General features: G+C 35.0%; 1 protein-coding gene across 1 annotated transcript in view; it reads right to left on the bottom strand.

The window, feature by feature from the left end:
* The window catches only part of Samsn1 (SAM domain, SH3 domain and nuclear localization signals 1), a 152,936-nt gene that overhangs the window by 110,165 nt on the left and 21,746 nt on the right, over positions 1–21,025 (bottom strand). The window contains exons 3-6 of the mRNA XM_076866976.2: positions 19,398–19,438; positions 16,401–16,438; positions 14,599–14,685; positions 7,337–7,413 (exon numbers count right to left, since the gene is read on the bottom strand). Coding sequence (XP_076723091.2) covers positions 7,337–7,413; positions 14,599–14,685; positions 16,401–16,438; positions 19,398–19,438 — 243 coding nt within the window. The remainder of the gene's footprint in view (positions 1–7,336; positions 7,414–14,598; positions 14,686–16,400; positions 16,439–19,397; positions 19,439–21,025) is intronic.

Genomic DNA, 21,025 nt, shown 5'->3' with positions numbered 1-21,025 from the left:
ACAGGCTTAACAAGTCTTTTACAGCAAGATGGACACCAACCTTCAGAGGTTACCCACTCTCTTTAGCATTGGAAGAGAAAAAAGAGATTCCAATATTAATTTTCTTTTTCTGGTACCAGAGATTGAACCCAGGAGTGCTTAACCACTGAGCCACATCCCCAGACTTTTTGCATTTTATATAATAGACAGGTCTTGCTAAGTTACTTACAGCCTCACTAAATTGCTGAGGCTAGCTTTGAATTCACAATCCTCCTATCTCAGACTCCCAAGAGCATAAACCACAGTGCTTGGATTTAACATTCTTTAAAGAGTAAAATGAACAAATAAAACTGCCACAAAGCTAGCAGAATAATTGGGAAAACATCCATTGTTCATATTATAATTATCCCGTTATCAAAGTACACTGATTGGTGTTTCATCAGTGACTTCATCTGTATGTACATAAATAGGATGATGAATGTGGAATATGTGGGCTTGAACATACAGTATATATGTCTTATGGATAATTTATACATACTATACATTACATATTACATACATATGTTAGATTCACACCCTATTCCTTCCATTTACTCCAATACCAATCTATGATCCAAAATCCTAAAGAAGGTTGAAGGAAAGAACATTAGAAACAGGAAAATGGTTTATGCAGCAGTCTACTCTGCAATCCCTCAGTGCCCTACATTCTCTGGCACTTATTAGGTATCAATTTTTGAAAGTACAATAAAGTTTAAACACAAACCACATATATATTTGGAATTGGATAATGTCCCTAGTCATAGCATGAGATTTTTTAATTATTTTTATACTTGGTAACTGTCAGTGTAAGCTCATTATGATCAATTCCAATTTCTTTGGAAAAATTCATGTACCTGATATCAAACACAGTTTATACCTAGGATACTTTAATGGGCATTGATGGAGTTTACAACAGAGATAGAAAGATGCTATGGTCTGAATGCTGTGCTCCCCAAAATTCATATGTTGGAACCCTAATGCACAATGTGATACTGTAAAGAGGTATGGCCTTTGGGCCTCATGAATAGGGTCAACACTCTCAAAAAGAGATTGAAGGGAGTTGCTTCCATAATCAACCGAATAAACAGGACCCAGCAAGAAGGAACCATCTTTGAGGTGCAGAGCAAGACACCAAATTTTCTTGGCCCCTTGATGCTGGACTTCCCAGCCTCCACAACTGTGGGCGACAAGATTCTGATTAGAAATTACATAGTCTAAGGAACTCTGTTATAGCGACCTGAACGACTTAAACAAAGGAAGTTTAAAATTTTATTATGAAAGGGGAACTAACTATGGAAACAAGGAGAATTTAGGGAAAGAAGGGTATAATGGTTTACTGAACATCTTCTGAGAGCAGTATACCTTTGCTGTTTCATTTAGTATTTATAACAAAAGAAAATTTTTATTATCACCATTTTACAAATAAAGAAAGTTAAGCACAGAGTTTAAACAAGAATAGTGGCTCATACAAAGAAAGGTAAGGCAAATTTGGTTATGAACTCCAAATTGAGAATTCTCAATTTCTAAAACATGGTACAACCAATGAACACAGATAAGAAGCAGAAAATTGACATCACAGCTGATGTGACTGAAGCAAGTGCTCAGTGATTGGATTTATTTTGCTAGTGTTTGTGGCTTCTTAAAGGATTGGATCTATATCTTTAGGCTTGTTACGTTGTATGGATGCCAGGTAATATCTGGAACTTGGAGCTGTGTAAGTTCCAAGAATGTGTTTACTAGCCATTTTCTGAATTGCATAATTCCTTTCTAAAAATAAATGAGAAAAAATGACAAATAATTTCTCTCAATCTTTCAAGGGGTTCAAAAGTGAAAATATTCATATGTATTTGAAGTCAGACTTTTAACTAGAAAATATAGTTCATTTACAAAATTCATTTGTCATAATCAGACTTTTCTTCTTCCCTGAATTTTGCTTAAACTCTTTGCTTTGCTTTGAAAGGAAAAGTGTACTTTTCCTAGATTCGGTGTAACTCTGAATATGGAAATGAGAAAAATATAGTGTGATTTTAACTTTGTCTTACCAGAAACAAGTGTAGATTCCATTTTAATGCCCTGTATCCTTTCAACATCAACTAAAGTACCACTTCTTAAAGTCTTCTTTTCATAGAGATTAGATTCTCATTCTAACAAATTCGCCCTATATTTTATTTACTAAGTGAGTTATAAACACACTCTTTGGAAGCAGGACATTTTCTCCATCTATTAGTATTTGTAATTTCGAAATATTATTATGTAGCTCTGATAGCTTTTAAATGTGTCCACAAATTCTCCCATATTTCTCTCTTCAAAAGATAGATCATAATGTCCCTCCTCTTTGTGTGAGCTGGATTTAGTAACTTGATTCTATTAAAAAGAATATGATGGAAATGTTGATGTTTAACTTCTGGGACTCAGTCTTAAAAGGAGTTCTGTTCTTTCCTTGTCTAACACAATAGCAGAACTTATACAGTACATAAAAATCATTAGAAATAATAAACACAGATTAATGCATAATATCAGTATTCATCTCAATATTATCACAACATATTTAATGACTCTTTTGTTTGCCACTTATAAGGTACTGTTTGAAATGTTGCTTCAGACTCTTTTTCCTTTTCCTTATAGATTGTTCACATCTCTCATCTCAAATCTATCTAATGAAACTTTCAGAAGGACCTGCTGCTCTTATTTATTAATAGATTATCAGATTACACCATAATCTTAAAGTTCTTCCCAGTAACACAAGTGCTTTGACTTTAGTTAACCTCACTAAATAACTAAATGAATAAATCAATAAATAATGACAACAACAAGAAAATGTACCACTTTGGTCCACACACTACACATCTTTCCAAACAATGTGGGCTGCAATGGATATAATTTTAAAGTTTTATATAACCAACGGGCTGTGAATAGCCCATATTGCATTCATTATTAATCAATTTTCATCTCAAGAACTACATGACTAACTCTACACGCTGATATCTCCCACGAGAACAGAAGTGGGTTAGTCTGGGTTGTGCAGAGATAAGTCTCCACACCATCCTACTTTGTAGACACAGGTCTGTCTGACTGGTTGGGTGGAGCAGTTAGACCTCTGCACTGTCAGAAGTGACTGTTTTCAAGATAAGATGTATCAGTTAAGAAAGTGTTCAGCTCTGAGGAATGGAAAAATCCACAATAGTGTCTTCACCAAGTAGGCAGCTTATGTTTCCATAAACGAGAAGTCCAAACAAAGGCAGTCCAAGGCTAGGGCAGCTTCCAAAGAATGTCCTTAATTACCAGGCTTCCTGCCTTCACCTGCTCCACCATCCTCACATCTCTGCCTTTGGCCTGCTGGTGGAAGATGGCTGCTAACTCACCAGATATCATGTCCAGTGTTAAATAAGAAAGAGTGCAAAGGACAAAACTCATAGATCTTTGCTTTTCTTTTCCCTTTCCTAAAAATTTGTTAGCATTTCATTGGCCAGCCCTGAATCCCATGGCTACCTCAAACTAAAGAAGAGGCTGAAACTTCAAATATTTACTGTTTCCATAATAAAAGACATCAGGAAAGAAATGGGTTAAATTGGGTATGGAGTGAGGTGGTACTCAATACTTTAATAGCTGCCATAGGACAGAGTGTATGCGTATATGTATATGCATTTTAATTAAATAATTTAATTAAATGTGTACTACATGTGTATTTTTAATTAAATATTCAGTTATCAATATATTTTTCTCACTAAAAGAGCTCAGGAGGAATACATTTTGACTCAGTCCTGGGTAGGGGTGCTTGACAGTGCTTAATTTCATGAGCAGTGAAGGTAATAAATGTTATCCCTCTTTTCTATCATGAATATGAATGACGCTCTGAAGGCTGAAAGCAACCTAAAAATTTACGTGAGAAATGAGGCATGCAACATTTTTGAAAATATATTAGCCCAAAGTCTGTATTACTGCATATTTTATACCCTTTTCAATATGCTACAAAAGGTTTGAACCATCAACTGAACGCTGCCAGAGAAGAACAAACAAGAACAAGGATACAAAAATAAATGCTGGGAGTCAAGTTCCCCCAAGACGTTCTTTATGGTTGGAATAATGATGACAGAACTAAGCAGGCTGCTTTCCCTCAGACTCTCCTGATCAGCACTTCTGTAAGCCTGGTTCTCCAGTAAGTTTATCCCAGGCCAAGTGCATAGAAATAGTCATGGAGCAAGTCAGTCCTGGGAAAGGCATTCCACCAACATACTCTCCCGCCACTGGCTTCTTTGTAACTTCTTCCATCCCTGAGAACTATCTCTCATTTTGAGAACATAAAAAGAAGCATGTCTGTTTCAGGACTTTCTGACTGGAAATTAAGCATATGCTTAAATCTTTTAATCTGAACTTTTTAATGTCCTAATATTTTATATGTATATGTCATGTGATAATTATAACTACTAAAATATTTTACAATCTATAAACTTTTTCCTGTGTTACTGGTATTCTGTAAAATAGTCATATGAAAACATTTATTCTGTTAGGATATTATATATTATCTTAATCCTTTCTATTTTTTTTTTTCTTTTTGTACTGAGGATTCACCCAGGGGATGCTTAATCACTGAGCCACATCCCCAGCCTTTTTTATATTTTATTTAGAGACAGGGTCTCGCTGAGTTGCTAAGTGCCTCACAAAGTTGCTGAGGCTGGCTTTAAACTTGTGACCCTCCTGCCTCAGCCTCTACAGCCACAGAGATTACAGGTATGCATCACCATGCCCGACAGCCTTTCTATTTTTAAAGATTTTAAAAATTCTATAGTGAGCGTAAATCATTCCAATAAGGAACAAAAATCAACTTCACTTTTTTCTAGAGGCTGTTGTGTTCCAAGGACAGAGCTGAGCCAAGTTCGGACTTGTCAATTGACAATGCATGGGACTTCATGTCTGTAGACAAGTACCAACTAAGGATTCGAATCCTGATCCCAAAAAGTCTCACGGTTTAGATTCTGAGCAGTGTCAGAGATTCACATAAATCCCCCATCCCTAGTCCCCAGTCATGACTATGCATTTGGACCAGAAGTCTGCAGCACCAACACCCCCAACCATCACCACCACCAACCCTGGGTCACTAGGGACTGAACTCAGGGCATTTTGTGTGGTAGGTAGGTAGCTACCACAGAGCTCCATTCCCAGTCCAGAGTCTACATTTTCAACAAGTTTTCCAAGAAAGTCTGATACAGATGGTGCTCAGGCTACACCTGAAGAAACCTTGCTATACTGGTCATCTGTTGTTTGTTGGGGGAACACAGTCTGTGCTAACAGTCCCCCTTGGTCCCACTGACAGTCTGTCTTCCCCTTCACAGTAGATTTGCCTCTCCGTGTGAGAATCATTCCTTCCCTTCCTCATCTTTCAAAGGGCAAACTGAATCCACTTTCCCTCAATCACAAGGAGTTAATAAATTGATACCTTACATACACTCTTTTTGTTAAATCAAAGTATTCTGTCATATAGATAACATTTCTTAAATAAGTTTAATTGATGCCTATTATGAATAAGAACAGAGTTATTAAAGAAAGATAAGATTAGTCCCTTCTCCCAAACAGGGATTTTCCAATGAGATGGCTCCTGTTTGTCTGCCACTCGGTATGAATTCCTTAAACTCACCTTTAGTGGTAAACTACATGGCAAAATTAAATGGTTATCATTCTAGAAGCCCCACTTCTTAGCCAACTAAAAGTTCTCAAAGCATTAGTATTAGAGGAAAGAATTATCTTTTACCATTTTCTTCTAAGAACTTTCTGCATTATTTACTTCTAACAGTTTTATATTTTCTACTGAAAATCTAAAGAAAAATTTCCTTTGGCACAAGACATATCTTGGGGAACTTTTCCTATAAACCAGCCAGTATTTTTTCTGACTATCAGACAATGTTTCACTAAGATATTATATCTGAGACCTTATCTGAATTTAGGAAAATGAGGTTGCATATTTCAGAGATAATCTGCCAGCTGCGCTTGTGAAAGTGTCATCCAGCCCTTGTAAAGAATAAGAAAGGGTGGTGGGGCAAGGAAGGAGGGGAGAGAGATGTGAAGCAAAAAAGAAGAGGAGCAATGACCAGCAACCAAATTTTTTAAAGCATCAACTAAATGCCAGCCGTGAAGCTAAGGGCTGTAGTGAGGTATCTCACTTCATCTTCATGACAGTCCTGAGACAGAAGGTCCTTTATAGACTGATTTTACAGAGTGATGAAAACTGAGGTAGAAGAGAGCAAAGAAATGGCCCAAAGTCATATGGCAACTACAAGTCAAACCAAGATGTGACCACACTTTGATTTCAAAGCCCTTGTTCATGCACTTTTGGTGACTCCACTGGATGACGGGTGCTCAGGCAATGTGCTAGCAGACCTCAGGAGAATACTCTCATTCCGGCAGCATCAGATCAACCAGCAAAAGCTGCAGTTGATCAAAAGTTATAGCCCATTGTTTAATTCATTGGAGGGCCTCCAACAGCCTCAGAAATCAGGCTGAATTTAGGAATGTGAGCTCCCTTTCCTTACCAAATCAACCCTTCACAATTCATATGCTATATATCCTCTGCCTATTGATCAATCTACTGCAGCAAGGAAGGTCAGTTCTAAATTTTCTAATAAAACTATCACAATGATTAAAGAGGACCTTATGGCTGTCAGAAAAATATCAAAAATCAGCCTGATGCTTGAGTTGCCTCTATTGACTCATATACTATTTTTTTTTTTTTTTGCTACAGGATGAATAGCAAGTACTTAGCTGTGAATTTATATTATTATCATTGTGAAGGCCCAACATTTGGATGTTGTTAATTGCTTGAATGCCTGGGCTAATTAATGCATTTTTCAGAGGAATAAGTCAGGAACCAGAGTATATGTCTTTATATGAAATGTTTAACTAAGATATTATATCTGAGATCTTATCTGAATTAAGGAAAATGAGATTGCATATTTCAGAGATAATCTGCCAGCTATGAGGAACAGCCTCACACTGAAGATTGTCAAATAGTTCCAAGTATTTAGCAAAAGTCTCATCAGAGAACATCCCAGTATATTAATTTAACAGACCCAGAGTTCTTTTTATCAGAAGGCCATAGAGCATGATGTTTTACACAATCAAAATCTTATTATCTCAAATCATTATTTGATTATTTTTCATTTATGTTCCAATTCATAGGCACCTAAGTTTATCAATCACAAAACAACCAACAACAACTAACTACAAAGTAGCTACCGGGCTGTCTAAATATTGTACACTATATCTAGCATATTAGAGAGCTCAGTAACAAAACACCAACTAAATGTTGATTATTCATATTATTCACCTGATAAGCAGTTCCTTGTTCTTTTTCTTGAAAGGTATTCATGTTAGTGTTCAAAAGAAAGCCATCTTCATTTAGATCTATAGAAAGAAATAAAGGTTACACATAGATTGTCAGAAATGACAAGATTTAGGGCTGGGATTTAGCTCAGTATTAGAGTTCTTGCCTAGCACACATGAGGCCCTGGACACCAACACTGCAAAAATCAAACAGAAGTAAAACTACAAGATTTAGGACATTTAGGTGCAATTTAATATTAACTGTGTTTTTAGATAGTCTATTTATGAATTTATATTGGCTTGGTCATAAAATTTTCTTTTCTTAAAGGTGTACTATTTTTACAAGAAATAGATCAAAATAAAATAGTGAAATAACAAATTAAAACTCAAAATGCCACCAACCAGCTGTGTCCTTAAGCAAGCCACAAATCTTTCTGGGACTTTTTCTCTCTTGGTAATAAAAGGATAGCACACTAGTTACAAAAGCCACTTCAAACTCCAAAATACTATGATTTCCTGCTGTTATCACCTCACCTGTTTCTGTTAAACTAAGCTATCCACCCCTGGGGTTTTGAGCTTCATTAGCTTGGGTCTTCTCAACATGAATTATTTATGTCAAAATTATTCTATGCATGCTTTAGTGAAAGCTTTGGAATTTGCTTGTAGCTAAATGAAACCTTTTCAAAAATAACAGCAATTCCTTTTCAGACCCTGTACAAAGAGCTTCATTTATTTAAATCTGAATTATATAATGTGTTAAAAGAGGAAAAAACCTATGGGTTACTTAATCTGTTTTATTTTATAGATGAGGAGACTGTGACCCACAAAAAATCACCTGGCCACCAAACAAGTAAACATTCTCTTCACCTTCACTCCTTTTTACTTGGAATCACTGCTAGAATTTTCCACAATTCCTTTTTTCCCTATTGTGCACTGAAGTGAAGCCTATCCTCCATGCACAGTGAGAACAGAATTTTCCTCAAATTCCCTTTATATGTTTCAGTTAAAACTTAAGTTAAATTCATAGTGTCAGAGTTATTTGCACCAATAAATAAATATTTAAACTCAAAGTCACTATGTTATAGGATTCCAATAGGACTCTAAATTTTAAAATGAGTTGATTCTGTGATGTGGTTCTTTCAAACAAGATATTCTATCATTGGGTCAGGATGCCAAAAGTTGTGATTTTTGCAACCTGTTTTTTGTTTGTTTCTGCAGTTTCAAAAGACAATATTTCTTCCCTATATTTCTTTCTCTATTTATTTTTGATCCCTTTGAAATGAATTTTGAAGAGTTCCTTCTGAAGACATTGCTTTAAGTATGAACAAAGGTAAGTGGCCTCCTGTACTCTAGAATCTGTAATCTCTCTGAGGAAATTGGATGTGATTATGTACAATGAACTTACATAATAATACAAGGTGGTTACAATGAGTGGTTCAGACACAATAGGATGGGATGAGATTATTATGACCTGAGGTACTTATGCAAGAGTCAGGGCCCGAATGAAAGCTTTAAGAATATCTATACTAAGGCAAGGTGGAAGAAAAAGGAAAATTACAAATTCAGCAGTGTTTGTACAAATGCACTGAACACGGGCCTATAGTACAGAATGAGTGGACCATGTTTAAGTGCAGAGATTGAGATCCATTATTCCAGAGGGCAATTCTGGATATGTTATATGAGGAGAGAGAGCCGTGTGGGTAACTGTGGCCAAATTTAAATGGTCTCTCAGTATTAGGTGCAAGAATTTGGAGATCAATGTTGCAAATACAACCATTTGCAAATATTACAGGAAGTGGATTGCTCAAGGAGACAATGGATGTGCTATAGTGAGCCAGAGGGCCAATTCACCAGCTGAAAGGTAGTCCTTGCTTTCAGCTCTCTAAATGAACTCTCCTGAGACTTTGGGTCCAGGATTTTGGGTTTCCCTCATGTTTTTCAAACAAGTATGAATATGTGGATTTTAATGTAAAAATTTCTGAGTTTTAAAATATCAAATGGCCACAAACAAGCTTGTCTTCAGAATAAATTCAATGACAGAATTACCAGTTTTCACCCCTGCTATAGAAAACTGGGGCCTGTGAGGGTTTGGGACTAAGGCTGGACACCAGGATAATTGCATTTTATGAAGATTAACCATAATGTGTGTTGGCAAATTTCCCAAATATTTCCCCATATAGATAGCATTTTTAACCACATGAGTAGTTTGCGTCTAAATAGTGACAAAGAGCAATAGCTAAATTAGGCAATATGCAGATTGAGTTTTCTAAAGATGGCCACAAACATATCTCTTCTGCAGTGTGACCTGTCACTACTCCATCAAGAAATGGAGTTCGAGTCTCCTCTGATTGAATTTAGGCTAAACTTGGTGACTCACTAGTCACAGTTGAATGTGGTAGAAATGACGCTTTGTGACATCCAAGGCCAGGTTAGAAGAAGACTTATTGTTTCTGCCTTGATCTTTTAAGGTGCTCATTTCCCAACACTTTATCCCTTGTTGTGGAATGAAACTTTTTTTCTGTTGCTTCTTCTTGAAACTTAACCATTAGGCCCAGAGAAGTTAAAGTCATTTGGAGAGGCCACATATAGATTCTCCAGATGAGTGTCCAAGCTGAGCCCAGTCCATCCCAGATCAAGTGCCAGACAGGTAAGTGAAGAAGTTTCTATATGATCATTCACCAAACTTTTAATGTCTTCCCAGTCATTCAAGTCTTCCCAAATGAAGTCCCAGACATCATATCAAGAAGCACTGCTCTCACTGAATTCCTGATATCTGTCTGAATTTCATGAGCCTTAAAAATATTGTTTTACATCACTAAATATTAGTGTGGTTTGTTTGAGCAACAGATCACCAGAACAAGCATGAAATGCATAGTGGATCATAAACATCGGTATGCATAGGAATGCACCACCCCACATAAAAATTGATACTCAAATTTTCCCTCAAATGAATATGCAGAAAAATAAACTGGTTGAGTTAAAGAAAACTATCTTTATTTCTAATTAATTTCTAGGTAATTCTAATAGGGATACATCTGACTATAATAATTTTCAAATAGGGAACTATAATCCTAAGAATTCATGTAAATAATTTAAGGATCCAAGATTCAAGATTTATTTGTATAAAAGGATCTCTAAGTGCTGCCATTATTGAATTCAGAAGAGCTTCCTTGGAAGTCTAAGAGCTGCCTCCCATGCAGGTAGCCTTTGCTCAGGGAGTTCATTCAGCCATCATAAGTGGACATTCAGTTGTGAAATAGCTCTTCTCTCTGCCATTCCTCTTATAGTGCAGTCTAGTCAGAGTTGAAGTGCCTGCTCTTGCAAAACATTTTCTTTATTTTTTTTTAAAATTAAATGTGTAGGGTTGGGGGTGTAGCTTAGTGATAGAACACAAACACATGCAAAGTCCTGGGTTTGATTCCCAGCAGTGCCAAAAAAAGAAAAAGAAAAAGAAAAGTGTGCTACTAAAATATTATTCAGTATAGTAAATACATTTGTGACTTTGTTCGTTGTCTTTAAATGAGGGTATTAGGAATCAGACCAAAAAGAAAAAGGAGGAGGAGGAGGAGGAGGAGGAGGAGGAGGAGGAGGAGGAAGAGGAGGAGGAGGAGGAGGAGAAAAGAATTAATGAGGTCTTAAAAATCAAGCCAAAAATATTTATATGCTTACTTCAAAGACGCTGGCCAAATATTGATATTGAGTAAAATTCAGGACAGAATGGTTTCAAACCATAGCATTCACATGATAGAAGGCCCTAAGAATACCACTGTTCTCCCCATGGGTTTTCTTTTGAGAATGAAATTTACAAGATCATATGTAAAGAGGATTTATTTTTAAAGTAATTCTGCAGCAGTGTGAATGGAGTTAACACTGCTTTTACTACTAACCATGGTTTCCTGTCCTTATTTCTTATTCCTTTATTTCCTTTACATGCTTTTTTTTCAAATGCTTATATGGAATAGTTTATCATAGTCATATTGACTATAAAATCAACTACATGCCCAAATGCTTTGATTCCTTTTCATTATTTTTAAAAATATTGCTTTGCTTTTATTCTTTGTAATTTTTGGTATGAAGTAGGAAAACCTTGTTCTTGAATCTATCTTTATGTAAATTCCAACTTGATCTTCAATGAACTCCAATTCATAGTTTTCAAAAGTTTGTTTTTCTCAGTTTTTTTTCATAAAACAAAAGCCAAAATAAATTTAAAACTTTAGAATTGAAATCAATTTACAAAACAATGAATATTATCCCTGTTTACAATGCTGAAATATAATTAACATAAATTAGAGATTAATTTGCCTTGACACCTAAGCTATTTGAGTTTTTTTAAGTGGCAAAGTCCTGAGCAATATATATTTATTTTACAGAGGTAATCTCTTACTACAATGCATGTAGATTTAAACAAAATTCTCCTTAGAAAAAGGAAATGGACAAAATAAAGAAAGAATATTAGGCTTCTGCCACTCAACTTACTCTTTGCTCTGCCAGATATAGCATAGCCATGTTGTGGAGCTATGTGAATATCTGTAGGAATTAAAAGGACAGGCACAAATCCTCTGCTAAATAGAGCCTAAGCAAGTTTTGCATCAAATCCAAATACTCTTTAGGGGTACATGCTATTAATAGAATGAGTGTCATGTAGAAATACCATTTTGAAATTTTGGTCTTTGAGGTTGTAGGTTTCTTAAGACTTAATGTCTCTCCTACCATTATTTTCTCTATATATTTTCTTCTTCTATTTTATTGTGGCTGTCTTTATAATTTCAACATTAGTGTTCAGTAAAAATCAGGGGCTATAGATGATAACAACAATGATAACAATGATAACAACAACAATACACTTTCTCATCTTCATGTCACTAGATTCCAGACTGCCTATCCTCAGGCACAGTAAACCATTCTTAAGTAATTATGCAACTAACTGCTAAAAAGTACTATTTAAAATGAGAAAGAAATATTATGGGTTGATATGTAGGGCACTAATTGCTTAGAAATACTCTGAGACATCCAAATGAAGCTACTACACCCATAAAATTTGAGCCCACAACTTGTGGTTCTCCCTCCCCCACTAAATTTCTCCCTTCAATTTATAATGTCACCGACATCCTTGGTCTCAGGCCATCAACTCTTCCCAGCACAGCATTAATCCCTAGGTAATGTCCTGTGACTCAACTGCTACTGCTGAAATGTGGGCTGAATTTCTTGGTCACACACACACACACACACACACACACACACAACCTGAATGTACATGAACACACAAAAACCTGAGAAATATCAAAGCTGGGAAGTATTCTGTAAAAGCTTTCTAGTTTTCTTCTTCTTCTTCTTCTTCTTTGACAAAGAAAAGACCATCAATCAGAAACACCTCATCTGAGGTCAAGATCCTTTGCTGTTTTGTCAGAGTAACTATTACAGAATTACCTGCCCATTACTACTAAATGTAAAAAGTAAAACAAAGCCAGCATTTCTTACAATGGCAATTGTAGAAAATTGAATACTTACAGGAAGTTATGGCAAATTTCTTAATTAAAAATAATATATAATACAGTTATAGCTTCATTAACCATAAATCAAAAAACAATAATTTAAATTATAACACGTGCTTGTTAGAGGGAAGGATAAATGGATGGATAGGTGGATGAATAGACAAAATGACAGATAAATGGATAAATGTTTGACTGACTCAGACGAATGCCAGTTATATAGATGAATATAACTAGCATTCATCTGAAGACAGAATCTAATGAAAACATGATAATATTAAAACATTCTGTTTGTTGTAATTAAAAGAAAATATTTCCTAAAATCCTGAAATGTTTAACTCACTTATTACAGAGAAAATTTTAAATCTTTAAAAATTTAATTAAAATCACTTGCCAAATGTTACTTAATCTTGGATAAAATTGAAATATTTCAAAGGCAAAGTATTATTTTCATAAATAATTGATTTATAAACCTAAGAGCTTTGTGGAAAACTAAAATAAAAAAATTCTTAACAGAATATAGAATCAAACAAATATTAAGGTCCTAACTGCAAAAATACATTAAAATTCCCTTTGTCCCAAAATATTAAAAAATATTTTTAGTTAAACATCAACGACTTTTAAATTATTAATACCTAGTATTACTGGTCATTTCTTGTTTCAATAACCTTGGGAGGAATACTAAATAGACTAACTTTTTACAGTTTTGTTTATCTTTGGAACTCATGGGTAGGATCTGGAAGGTCCTCCAAAGTCTCATGTGTTAAAGGTCCCAATGCAGCCATGTTCAGAGGTGGGACTTTCGGGACACGATTGGATCTTAAGAACTCTGATCCCATCAATGGATGATCATTGGTGGTTGCCTGGATTTCTGGGTGGTAGTGAAAATGAGGCATTAGGGCGTGGTTGGAGGAAGTATGTCAATGGAGGAATCCTCTGGATGGGTGTTTTCTTGTTTGACCCCCTTCTTCCTTTCTCTGTACTTCCTAGCTGTCGTGAACTGACATGCTTTTCCTTGCCAGGCCCTTCCACCATGATGTTCTGCCTCTTCTCAGGCCCAAAGCAATGAGACCAGTCAACATGGATTGAAACCTCCTCGGAAGCTGTGAGACAAAATAATTCTGTCCTGCTCTAAGTTGTTTTTCCCAGGTGTTTGTCACAGTGATGAAAATCTGACTAGCATAAATATTTATCTTCCCAAAGTTAAGTAATTTTAATTATGAAGTCATTTATTATTAATAAATTATTCTATACCTGACTGCTAATTTCCTCCTCATGGGAATTTTTAAATTATGAAATGGCATAATTTTACATTAATAATCAATGTTATTTCTCCTAAGTTAATTTTTAGAATGTCAATATAATGACTATTAAATATATTGCTATCTTTAAAGGGTTTTTCTATTTGCTAATTTTTAATGAATTTTAAAATTATTTTGGACATTAAAGATTTTCAAATATTACTTGCAATTGATTCTTTGCTTTTTGCTACAACAGGCAACTTAGATATTACTTCCTTTTTATATGTGTATCTATGTGACTGCATGTATATAACCATATATATATATATATGCACATAAATATACATATATATGTCATTTATATATAAAGAGAGATCTCAACAAGTTCTAATACTACTCATGATATCTTATTTGTTTTTCCTTTTAAGTGGACCACAATGCCCTATTTAATGGTGAGAGATGTAAATTTTTCTTACCTGCCCTTTAAACTACTTTGGAAAAAATGCAAAGTCAGCTGAAATAAATTTAGCAATTACCTTTTAGCTGACAGGGCCTTCTGATGTGGGAATTATTCTCAGCCTTGCTGGGTTCCTGCCAGATTGTGTCATTCACAGTTTTTCCTTCTAAAGTAAAGAAGAAGATTAGTTAGCAAAATTCATGGTAATATCTATTGAGTAAGTATAAGAAATATTCAAAACGATTTCAGCACATGGTTTGTAACCTGCTAAGTGATATGTTAAGAGAGCTCTGTAGCCCATTCTGGAGGGTTCTAGTCTCTGATGGAAAGCCCCAGGTGACCTGTGGACTGTTCATATAAGCACTCACGCATGTGTGGTACAATGCTATTACACAAGTGCTTCTTGCTAGATCATATTGCATTATTCTTTGGAGTAGTTTTCTTAAATTCATTACCATTTTTTACATAAGTTAAAATATCCCCACCCTCCACATTTCCCAACATGTTTAACAAAATTATAAGTATGTAAAGAGAACACTGAGTTATGATAATTTCATGAAACTGTAAAATGCTTGAGCAGAAGGATCATGATTTGCTTAACCTGGTCCCTTTCAACATCTAAAGTACCTAAAGCAAGGCCTGGACATGTAAGAACCGCAGCAGATGAAGAACTAGAGTCTCCTCTCATCTATTTGCCAAAGATTATGTGTTATATTTTTACTGAAAAAAATAAATTTTAAGTAATTATAAGCAAAGTATGAAAACATTCAGCATACTGTGTTATTTCTAAAGTCACTATTTGCTTTCATGTTTTGATTATAGAAAACGCATATGATCACCAAGAATTGCTAAGATGGAAACATCCCTGATCTTGTATGTGTAAATAGAATAGATGACCGTGAGAATGATCTTGATGGAAAATTAAATTTCACCTTACTTTCTTTTATGTAATACCACACCCTATTCAAACCAGATCTGCTACTGAAAATATTTAACAACTAATGCCCACAGGATTCGAACGAATTAGATAAAGCACAGTCCCTATCAATGCCAGGGCTGGAAGAACATCAAACCTGATTAAAGTGCCGATATCTTTGGAATACGCACGTATTGAGGATGATCACCCTAATCAGATTGAGCTTTTCAGTTCCTATCAGGAAATCAGTTTGGAAAAGAAGGAAAGGGGGATGAACACCAGACTCATAGGCTCTGTGGGAAAAAAGGTAAGGAGAAAGGGTTTCCCATAGGTGTGACACACTACACTAAAAAATGAATTCTTGACTGCGTAATCCAGATGTTTTGCCGTTGTGAATTTTAGAATGACTGGCTCCCTATATTCTTTAAAGGAAGGAGGGAGATGATCCATTAACTCTCTAAAAGTTATTAATAGAATTACATTTTTACTTTAGAATTAAAATGCAAATCAAACCAATTGCCCTTATTATTACTATGGATGTTATAATAGTCGAAACTAAAGGGACATCCTGGTGTGTGAAACGCAGTAGAAAAGTCTTTTGCAACTAAAACTATATTCAGCTTCATTTTTATTTGCTTCTAAATTCAAAGATACGAAGGATCTCTAACAGGTCACCTTGACCATGGGCCAACCAAAGCAAATGTGGAGAGCTGGAAGATAATCAACTAATAAACCATCAAAGAGAGTCTTTCTAAATATAAAAGGAAATTATTCCAAATAAATCAATGATTTCTTTATTTTAGTCTTAAAGTTAGAATAAAATTTTTAAAAATTCTATTGAATTCAAGACAACTCAATATGACTTCCACTAATCATGTATTATTGCTTTACGGCAGTAGCAGAAAAAATAAAGTTTAAGGAAACAGAATACAGCATTCATATAGGTAATCTTATGAATCACTAACCAAATATTTTATTTTCAGATGTACATCTCCGGAATGTCCTAGAAGAATAAGAGAAACACACATTTAAATCTATATTTAATATATAAGATTTTAATTAAACAAGCTAGAATGTGTGCAATGCCTTTGAGAGAAGAATTAAATTCTACCTCTGAGGTCTGACTCTAGTTTTGAACTTTCTTGACCCTAGATGCAAATTATTATTAACACAAATATAATTTTGACCTGGAATTTTTCATGCAATATGAAGAAACTAACATTCATAAAATCTGAAAAAGAAAATAGTGGACCATTTCTACATAAACTGAGCAAGTAATGGAAGAAAGTTTTTTTTCCTATATATAGTCCTCTCTCAGTATCTGCAGGAGATTGGTTCCTGGACTCCCTAAACCCTACTGCAGATATCAAAATGTGTCAAAGTTTAGGTCACTTATATAAAATGATATAGTATTTTCATGTAACCTGTATGCATCATCCTGTATATTTTAAATCATCTTCAGATTATTTATAATATCTAATGCAATATAAATTCTATCTAAATAGTTGTTGAACCATTTTGTCGAGGGAATCTTGATAAGAAAATTCTGTCTATGTTCAGTATAGGCACAATTTTGAAAGTATTTTCAATCTGCAGTTGATTAAATCCACAGATATGGAACTTGTGACTACAGGGGACAGACTATAATTCTATTTAATAGAAAAAGAATGCTGCAAATTGATAGAATTATTATGTAATCCCTCAAAAATCAATGGATATGGGAAATAATCATCAATTGCTTCTCAAACTTTTAGTTAAAAGACTGATGGGCAACATTGGGCTGGATGGATCACCCTGATAAAGTCTGTACCCACAGTACCACCATCATAAGAACCGAGGTTATAAAATGTGGTTGATAATGCAATGCAACAGGAAGCTCACAGTCCCTAAAGACCTGCTTTTAAATATATATGCTTATCAAACTTGAATCTTATCACATCTTGAGAGTTAATTAAAATTTACAAGAAACATATTATATAGGAAATGACATTTTAAAAACTATAACAAGGATTCAATCAGCAAAATTTTAAAAATAAAAAAAAAAAGATTCCTCCAGACATGCAGTGTCTTCAACAAATAAAAACATAAATTAAGAGACATGAAGCAAAGGCAATGTATGGAGCTTATTTGGGTCCTTACTCAAACGATCTATGAAAAGCACTGAAGGCTAATAGAGAAACTTAAACATTGGCTGTGTATTTGGTGAGATGATGTTATTTTCCTTATTTTGTTCTTGTGAAGTAGTGGTATTTTGATTATGCTTTTCAAAAAATAGCTCTTTTTTATAACAGAATATATTGAAATTTGAAATTATATGGCTGCTATCTGCTTTATTAAAAATAAATAAATAAAAACAAAACAGTGGAAATAGGGGTGGGCTTGTAAAATGAGTTAAGCCAAAATAAGATCGACAGTAGTTGTTCAAACTTGGCAGGTGAGTTCATCATTATCTCCTTCTCTGTATGTGATGGAAATTTTCCATAATACAATGTTTTAAAACAGAAAGTATAAGACTATGCTTACTCAACTTTGTTAATAGATTCATGCATGAATGAACATACTCACATCCTATGCACATAACTACCCTTGTTAGAGCATCAGACTTCCACTACTGATATTCAGTAGTCATTAAACTAAAGCCAAATTGACCTGCTTTTTTTTTTTTTTGCTTCAGACTGTAAGCAAAAACCTGTATATGTAAGTTTCTTTCCTACTTAACAATTTTAATTCCAAATGCTTAGGCCATCTCTTGGCTAAAAGCTACTTATGCTGTAACAAAAGAGGTAGGTATGTAAAGGCATGCCATGTTATTCCCTTCAGGAATAACAATTGAGGAACTCAAAGAGTCTTCGATTTTGTTCTAACTGGTTAGAGTCTGAGGAGCACCTTAGTAGATTCTTTCGTTGGAAAAAGCATAATTTGGTCAGTCTCAGGTATCTTCCCTTTAATTTATCTTCCACCTGCCCCTTGATGCTTTGGTATCCTCTAATCTGTGAACGCATTAATCATAAACCAACAACTGCAATTTTGTTTAAGTGTTTGACCTAGAATTAGTGAGTTGCTTATCCATGGATAAATAGCTAGGTAGGTTGGGGTGGAAGACTGAGAAGGGTACTGCCAAAGCTGTTTCTTTATTTGATTAAACTCATGCTTAAAATGCCAATGTTGCAGTTTAAGTACTTTGAGACTGGCAAAATACAACTCGCCCTGCCTGGCAGGCACCTTGAACTGTGAATTGTCTGTGGATTCATGAGTTAAGCCAAATGCATGGAGCTTGTTTGAATCTCAACTTCTCAACTGGAAGAATGCTTTGAGCAGGAAAGTGAGGAAAGAATGTGGAATACAGAGCACATGGACTGGGAGAAGGCAAGGGCTGTGGAGAAAGAGGACACCCAGAGAATCTCACCCAGTTCACAATTTGGTCTCAGACCAAGATACAAGGAAGCTTAATTTTCTGTATCCTCAGCAACCAATCTGGAAGTTTCCAGCTAAACCAGTTTCCTGCCCCTGTGTATTTCTTGCATACTAGTTAACATTCTGTTGCCTGTTGCCACATGTGTATGTCACGTCCTCTGGCAGCTCTGTGTGCTGAATGTAAAGCCGGGCCTGACCTAAATAACCCAAAACTCTGCAAACACATTGGTATTTGGATTAGATGAACTCTTTAGAAGATTAGTAGGCCACCAATAGACACATGTTTTCAACTAGGCTCCTAATTTAATCTGAGCCTAGTTTAAACATTTTTTTCTTCTGAAAATTTAATTTTCACATCCCTGTCTACAGAAATGGCATAATACAGTTTTCTTATGCAATAGCATAAACAGAAATGGTTTCTGAGTTATACACACCCAGATCTGCACAGGACAGTAAAAACAAATAATAATAATAAAAATAAAAAAATAGTCACATTCCACTTTATAGGACTAAGAGAACATAAAATTTACAGAGTAAATTTGACTTACTTTCTCTTTTTTGGTTCTTCATTGTCAGAATTAGAAGCTTCCTGTAAAATAAAGAAAGAAAAATAAAACCACTTTAAGAAATCAGAAAGAATTCAAATAGTGCTCAGCCTTGTGGTGTAAATCAAGTGCAGCTCATTTTGTCTTACCTAGTAAAATGACGAGTGTTTTCTTCTTTTTTCAGTAATGTGTCACAGAGATTTTTATTTGTTTTCTTCTTTCACCTTTGCAACTTTAAGAATGTTAGGGTATTTTCCCTATTAACTAGAGTTTATACCTCATTCTAAGCTCTTTCCAGTTAAACAAAAACAAAAACAAAAACATAACTGATCTTTTAAATCAAAGCATGTAATTAAATCCTCACAACTTCAGACACCAAAACCAAGGGGAAAGATGAATGCCAGAGTATGCTAATTGCTTTATATAGTATCTTTTCTTTCTTTTTTTTTTTTTTTTTTTTTTTTTGCAGTTCTGGTGATCCAACCCAGAAGTCTCTCACTTACTAGCCAAGGGCTGCATCACCAAGCTACACCACCAGCTTGGTACCTTCTTTTGCCAATGAGGGAAAGTAGATTATTACAATACCCTATGGATGTTGAAATCATGTGTGATTCATCTGACCTTTCTCTTCAGAGCAACTGAATGGTTTGCAAAATCCATTACACATTTAGGGGAAGAATATGTCACCATATTTTCTAACATCCTCGAAAGAGCTAAAATTCCCCCCCAGGCCTCTTTGAGAACCCCTCAGATTCTCTTTTGTTCATCCCGTCCTTCATTCAAAAAATGTGTACTGAACTTGTGCTGCATTATAGACAGCAGATCATGTTCTGGGAAGTTTGATCTGTTTGATATGGTAGAAATTTGCATATTGTACTAAAAAATTTGGAACAATATTCCATGTAGTGGGAAAAAGAAATACAAAGCTACAAAGAATGGTGAAAGAAAATCAGAAAAAGAAAAGTTGGTAGGAGGGAAGAATAGAAGGTCCCTGGATTAGACAAGGGAGAATGAAGGGAAGGGAGGCAGATGGGAATAGGAAAGACAGTAGAATGAATTAGACATAACTTTGCTATGTTCATAAGTGAATACACGACCAGTGTAACTCTACATCATGTACAAGCACAAGAACGGGAAGTTATACTCCATGTGTGTGTGATATGTCAAAATGCATTCTACTGTCATGTGTAACTAAAAAAAAAATAAAAAATTGTTTAAAAAGTAAAGTTGGTTCTGTTACTCAAATGTTTAATGGTATCAGCCTGTGAGAGTCAAATCAGAATCTTTCCCCAGCATAGTGATTAAGGGGGTCATTCCTGTAACCCGTACTGTATTTCTTGTTGAGCAATCAGAGGATAAATTTGAATATCTTGGAGGTTTTTTTGTTTGTTTGTTTGTTTCAGTTTTTGAGCAGTGCTTTACTGAAAGTGAATAATGAAACAAGTTCCCCACCTTATAGAAAAGTTTTGACAAGTTTGAAATCTGTGTGGATTACCCAGGGAGGACATCTAGTAGCAGAGTAGAGTGTATATAAGGATGTGAGAGTTAGGAACTAAGACCTGTGGAGAGCTGAGACATCAGCAGGTTTCTGAGGAGTTAATGGTCTAACTGACCACACCTTAAATTCTCTG

The sequence above is a fragment of the Callospermophilus lateralis genome, chromosome 10 (assembly GCF_048772815.1).
Source record: "Callospermophilus lateralis isolate mCalLat2 chromosome 10, mCalLat2.hap1, whole genome shotgun sequence".
Classification (NCBI taxonomy): domain Eukaryota; kingdom Metazoa; phylum Chordata; class Mammalia; order Rodentia; family Sciuridae; genus Callospermophilus; species Callospermophilus lateralis.
This window is presented reverse-complemented; position numbering and strand designations above follow the sequence as displayed.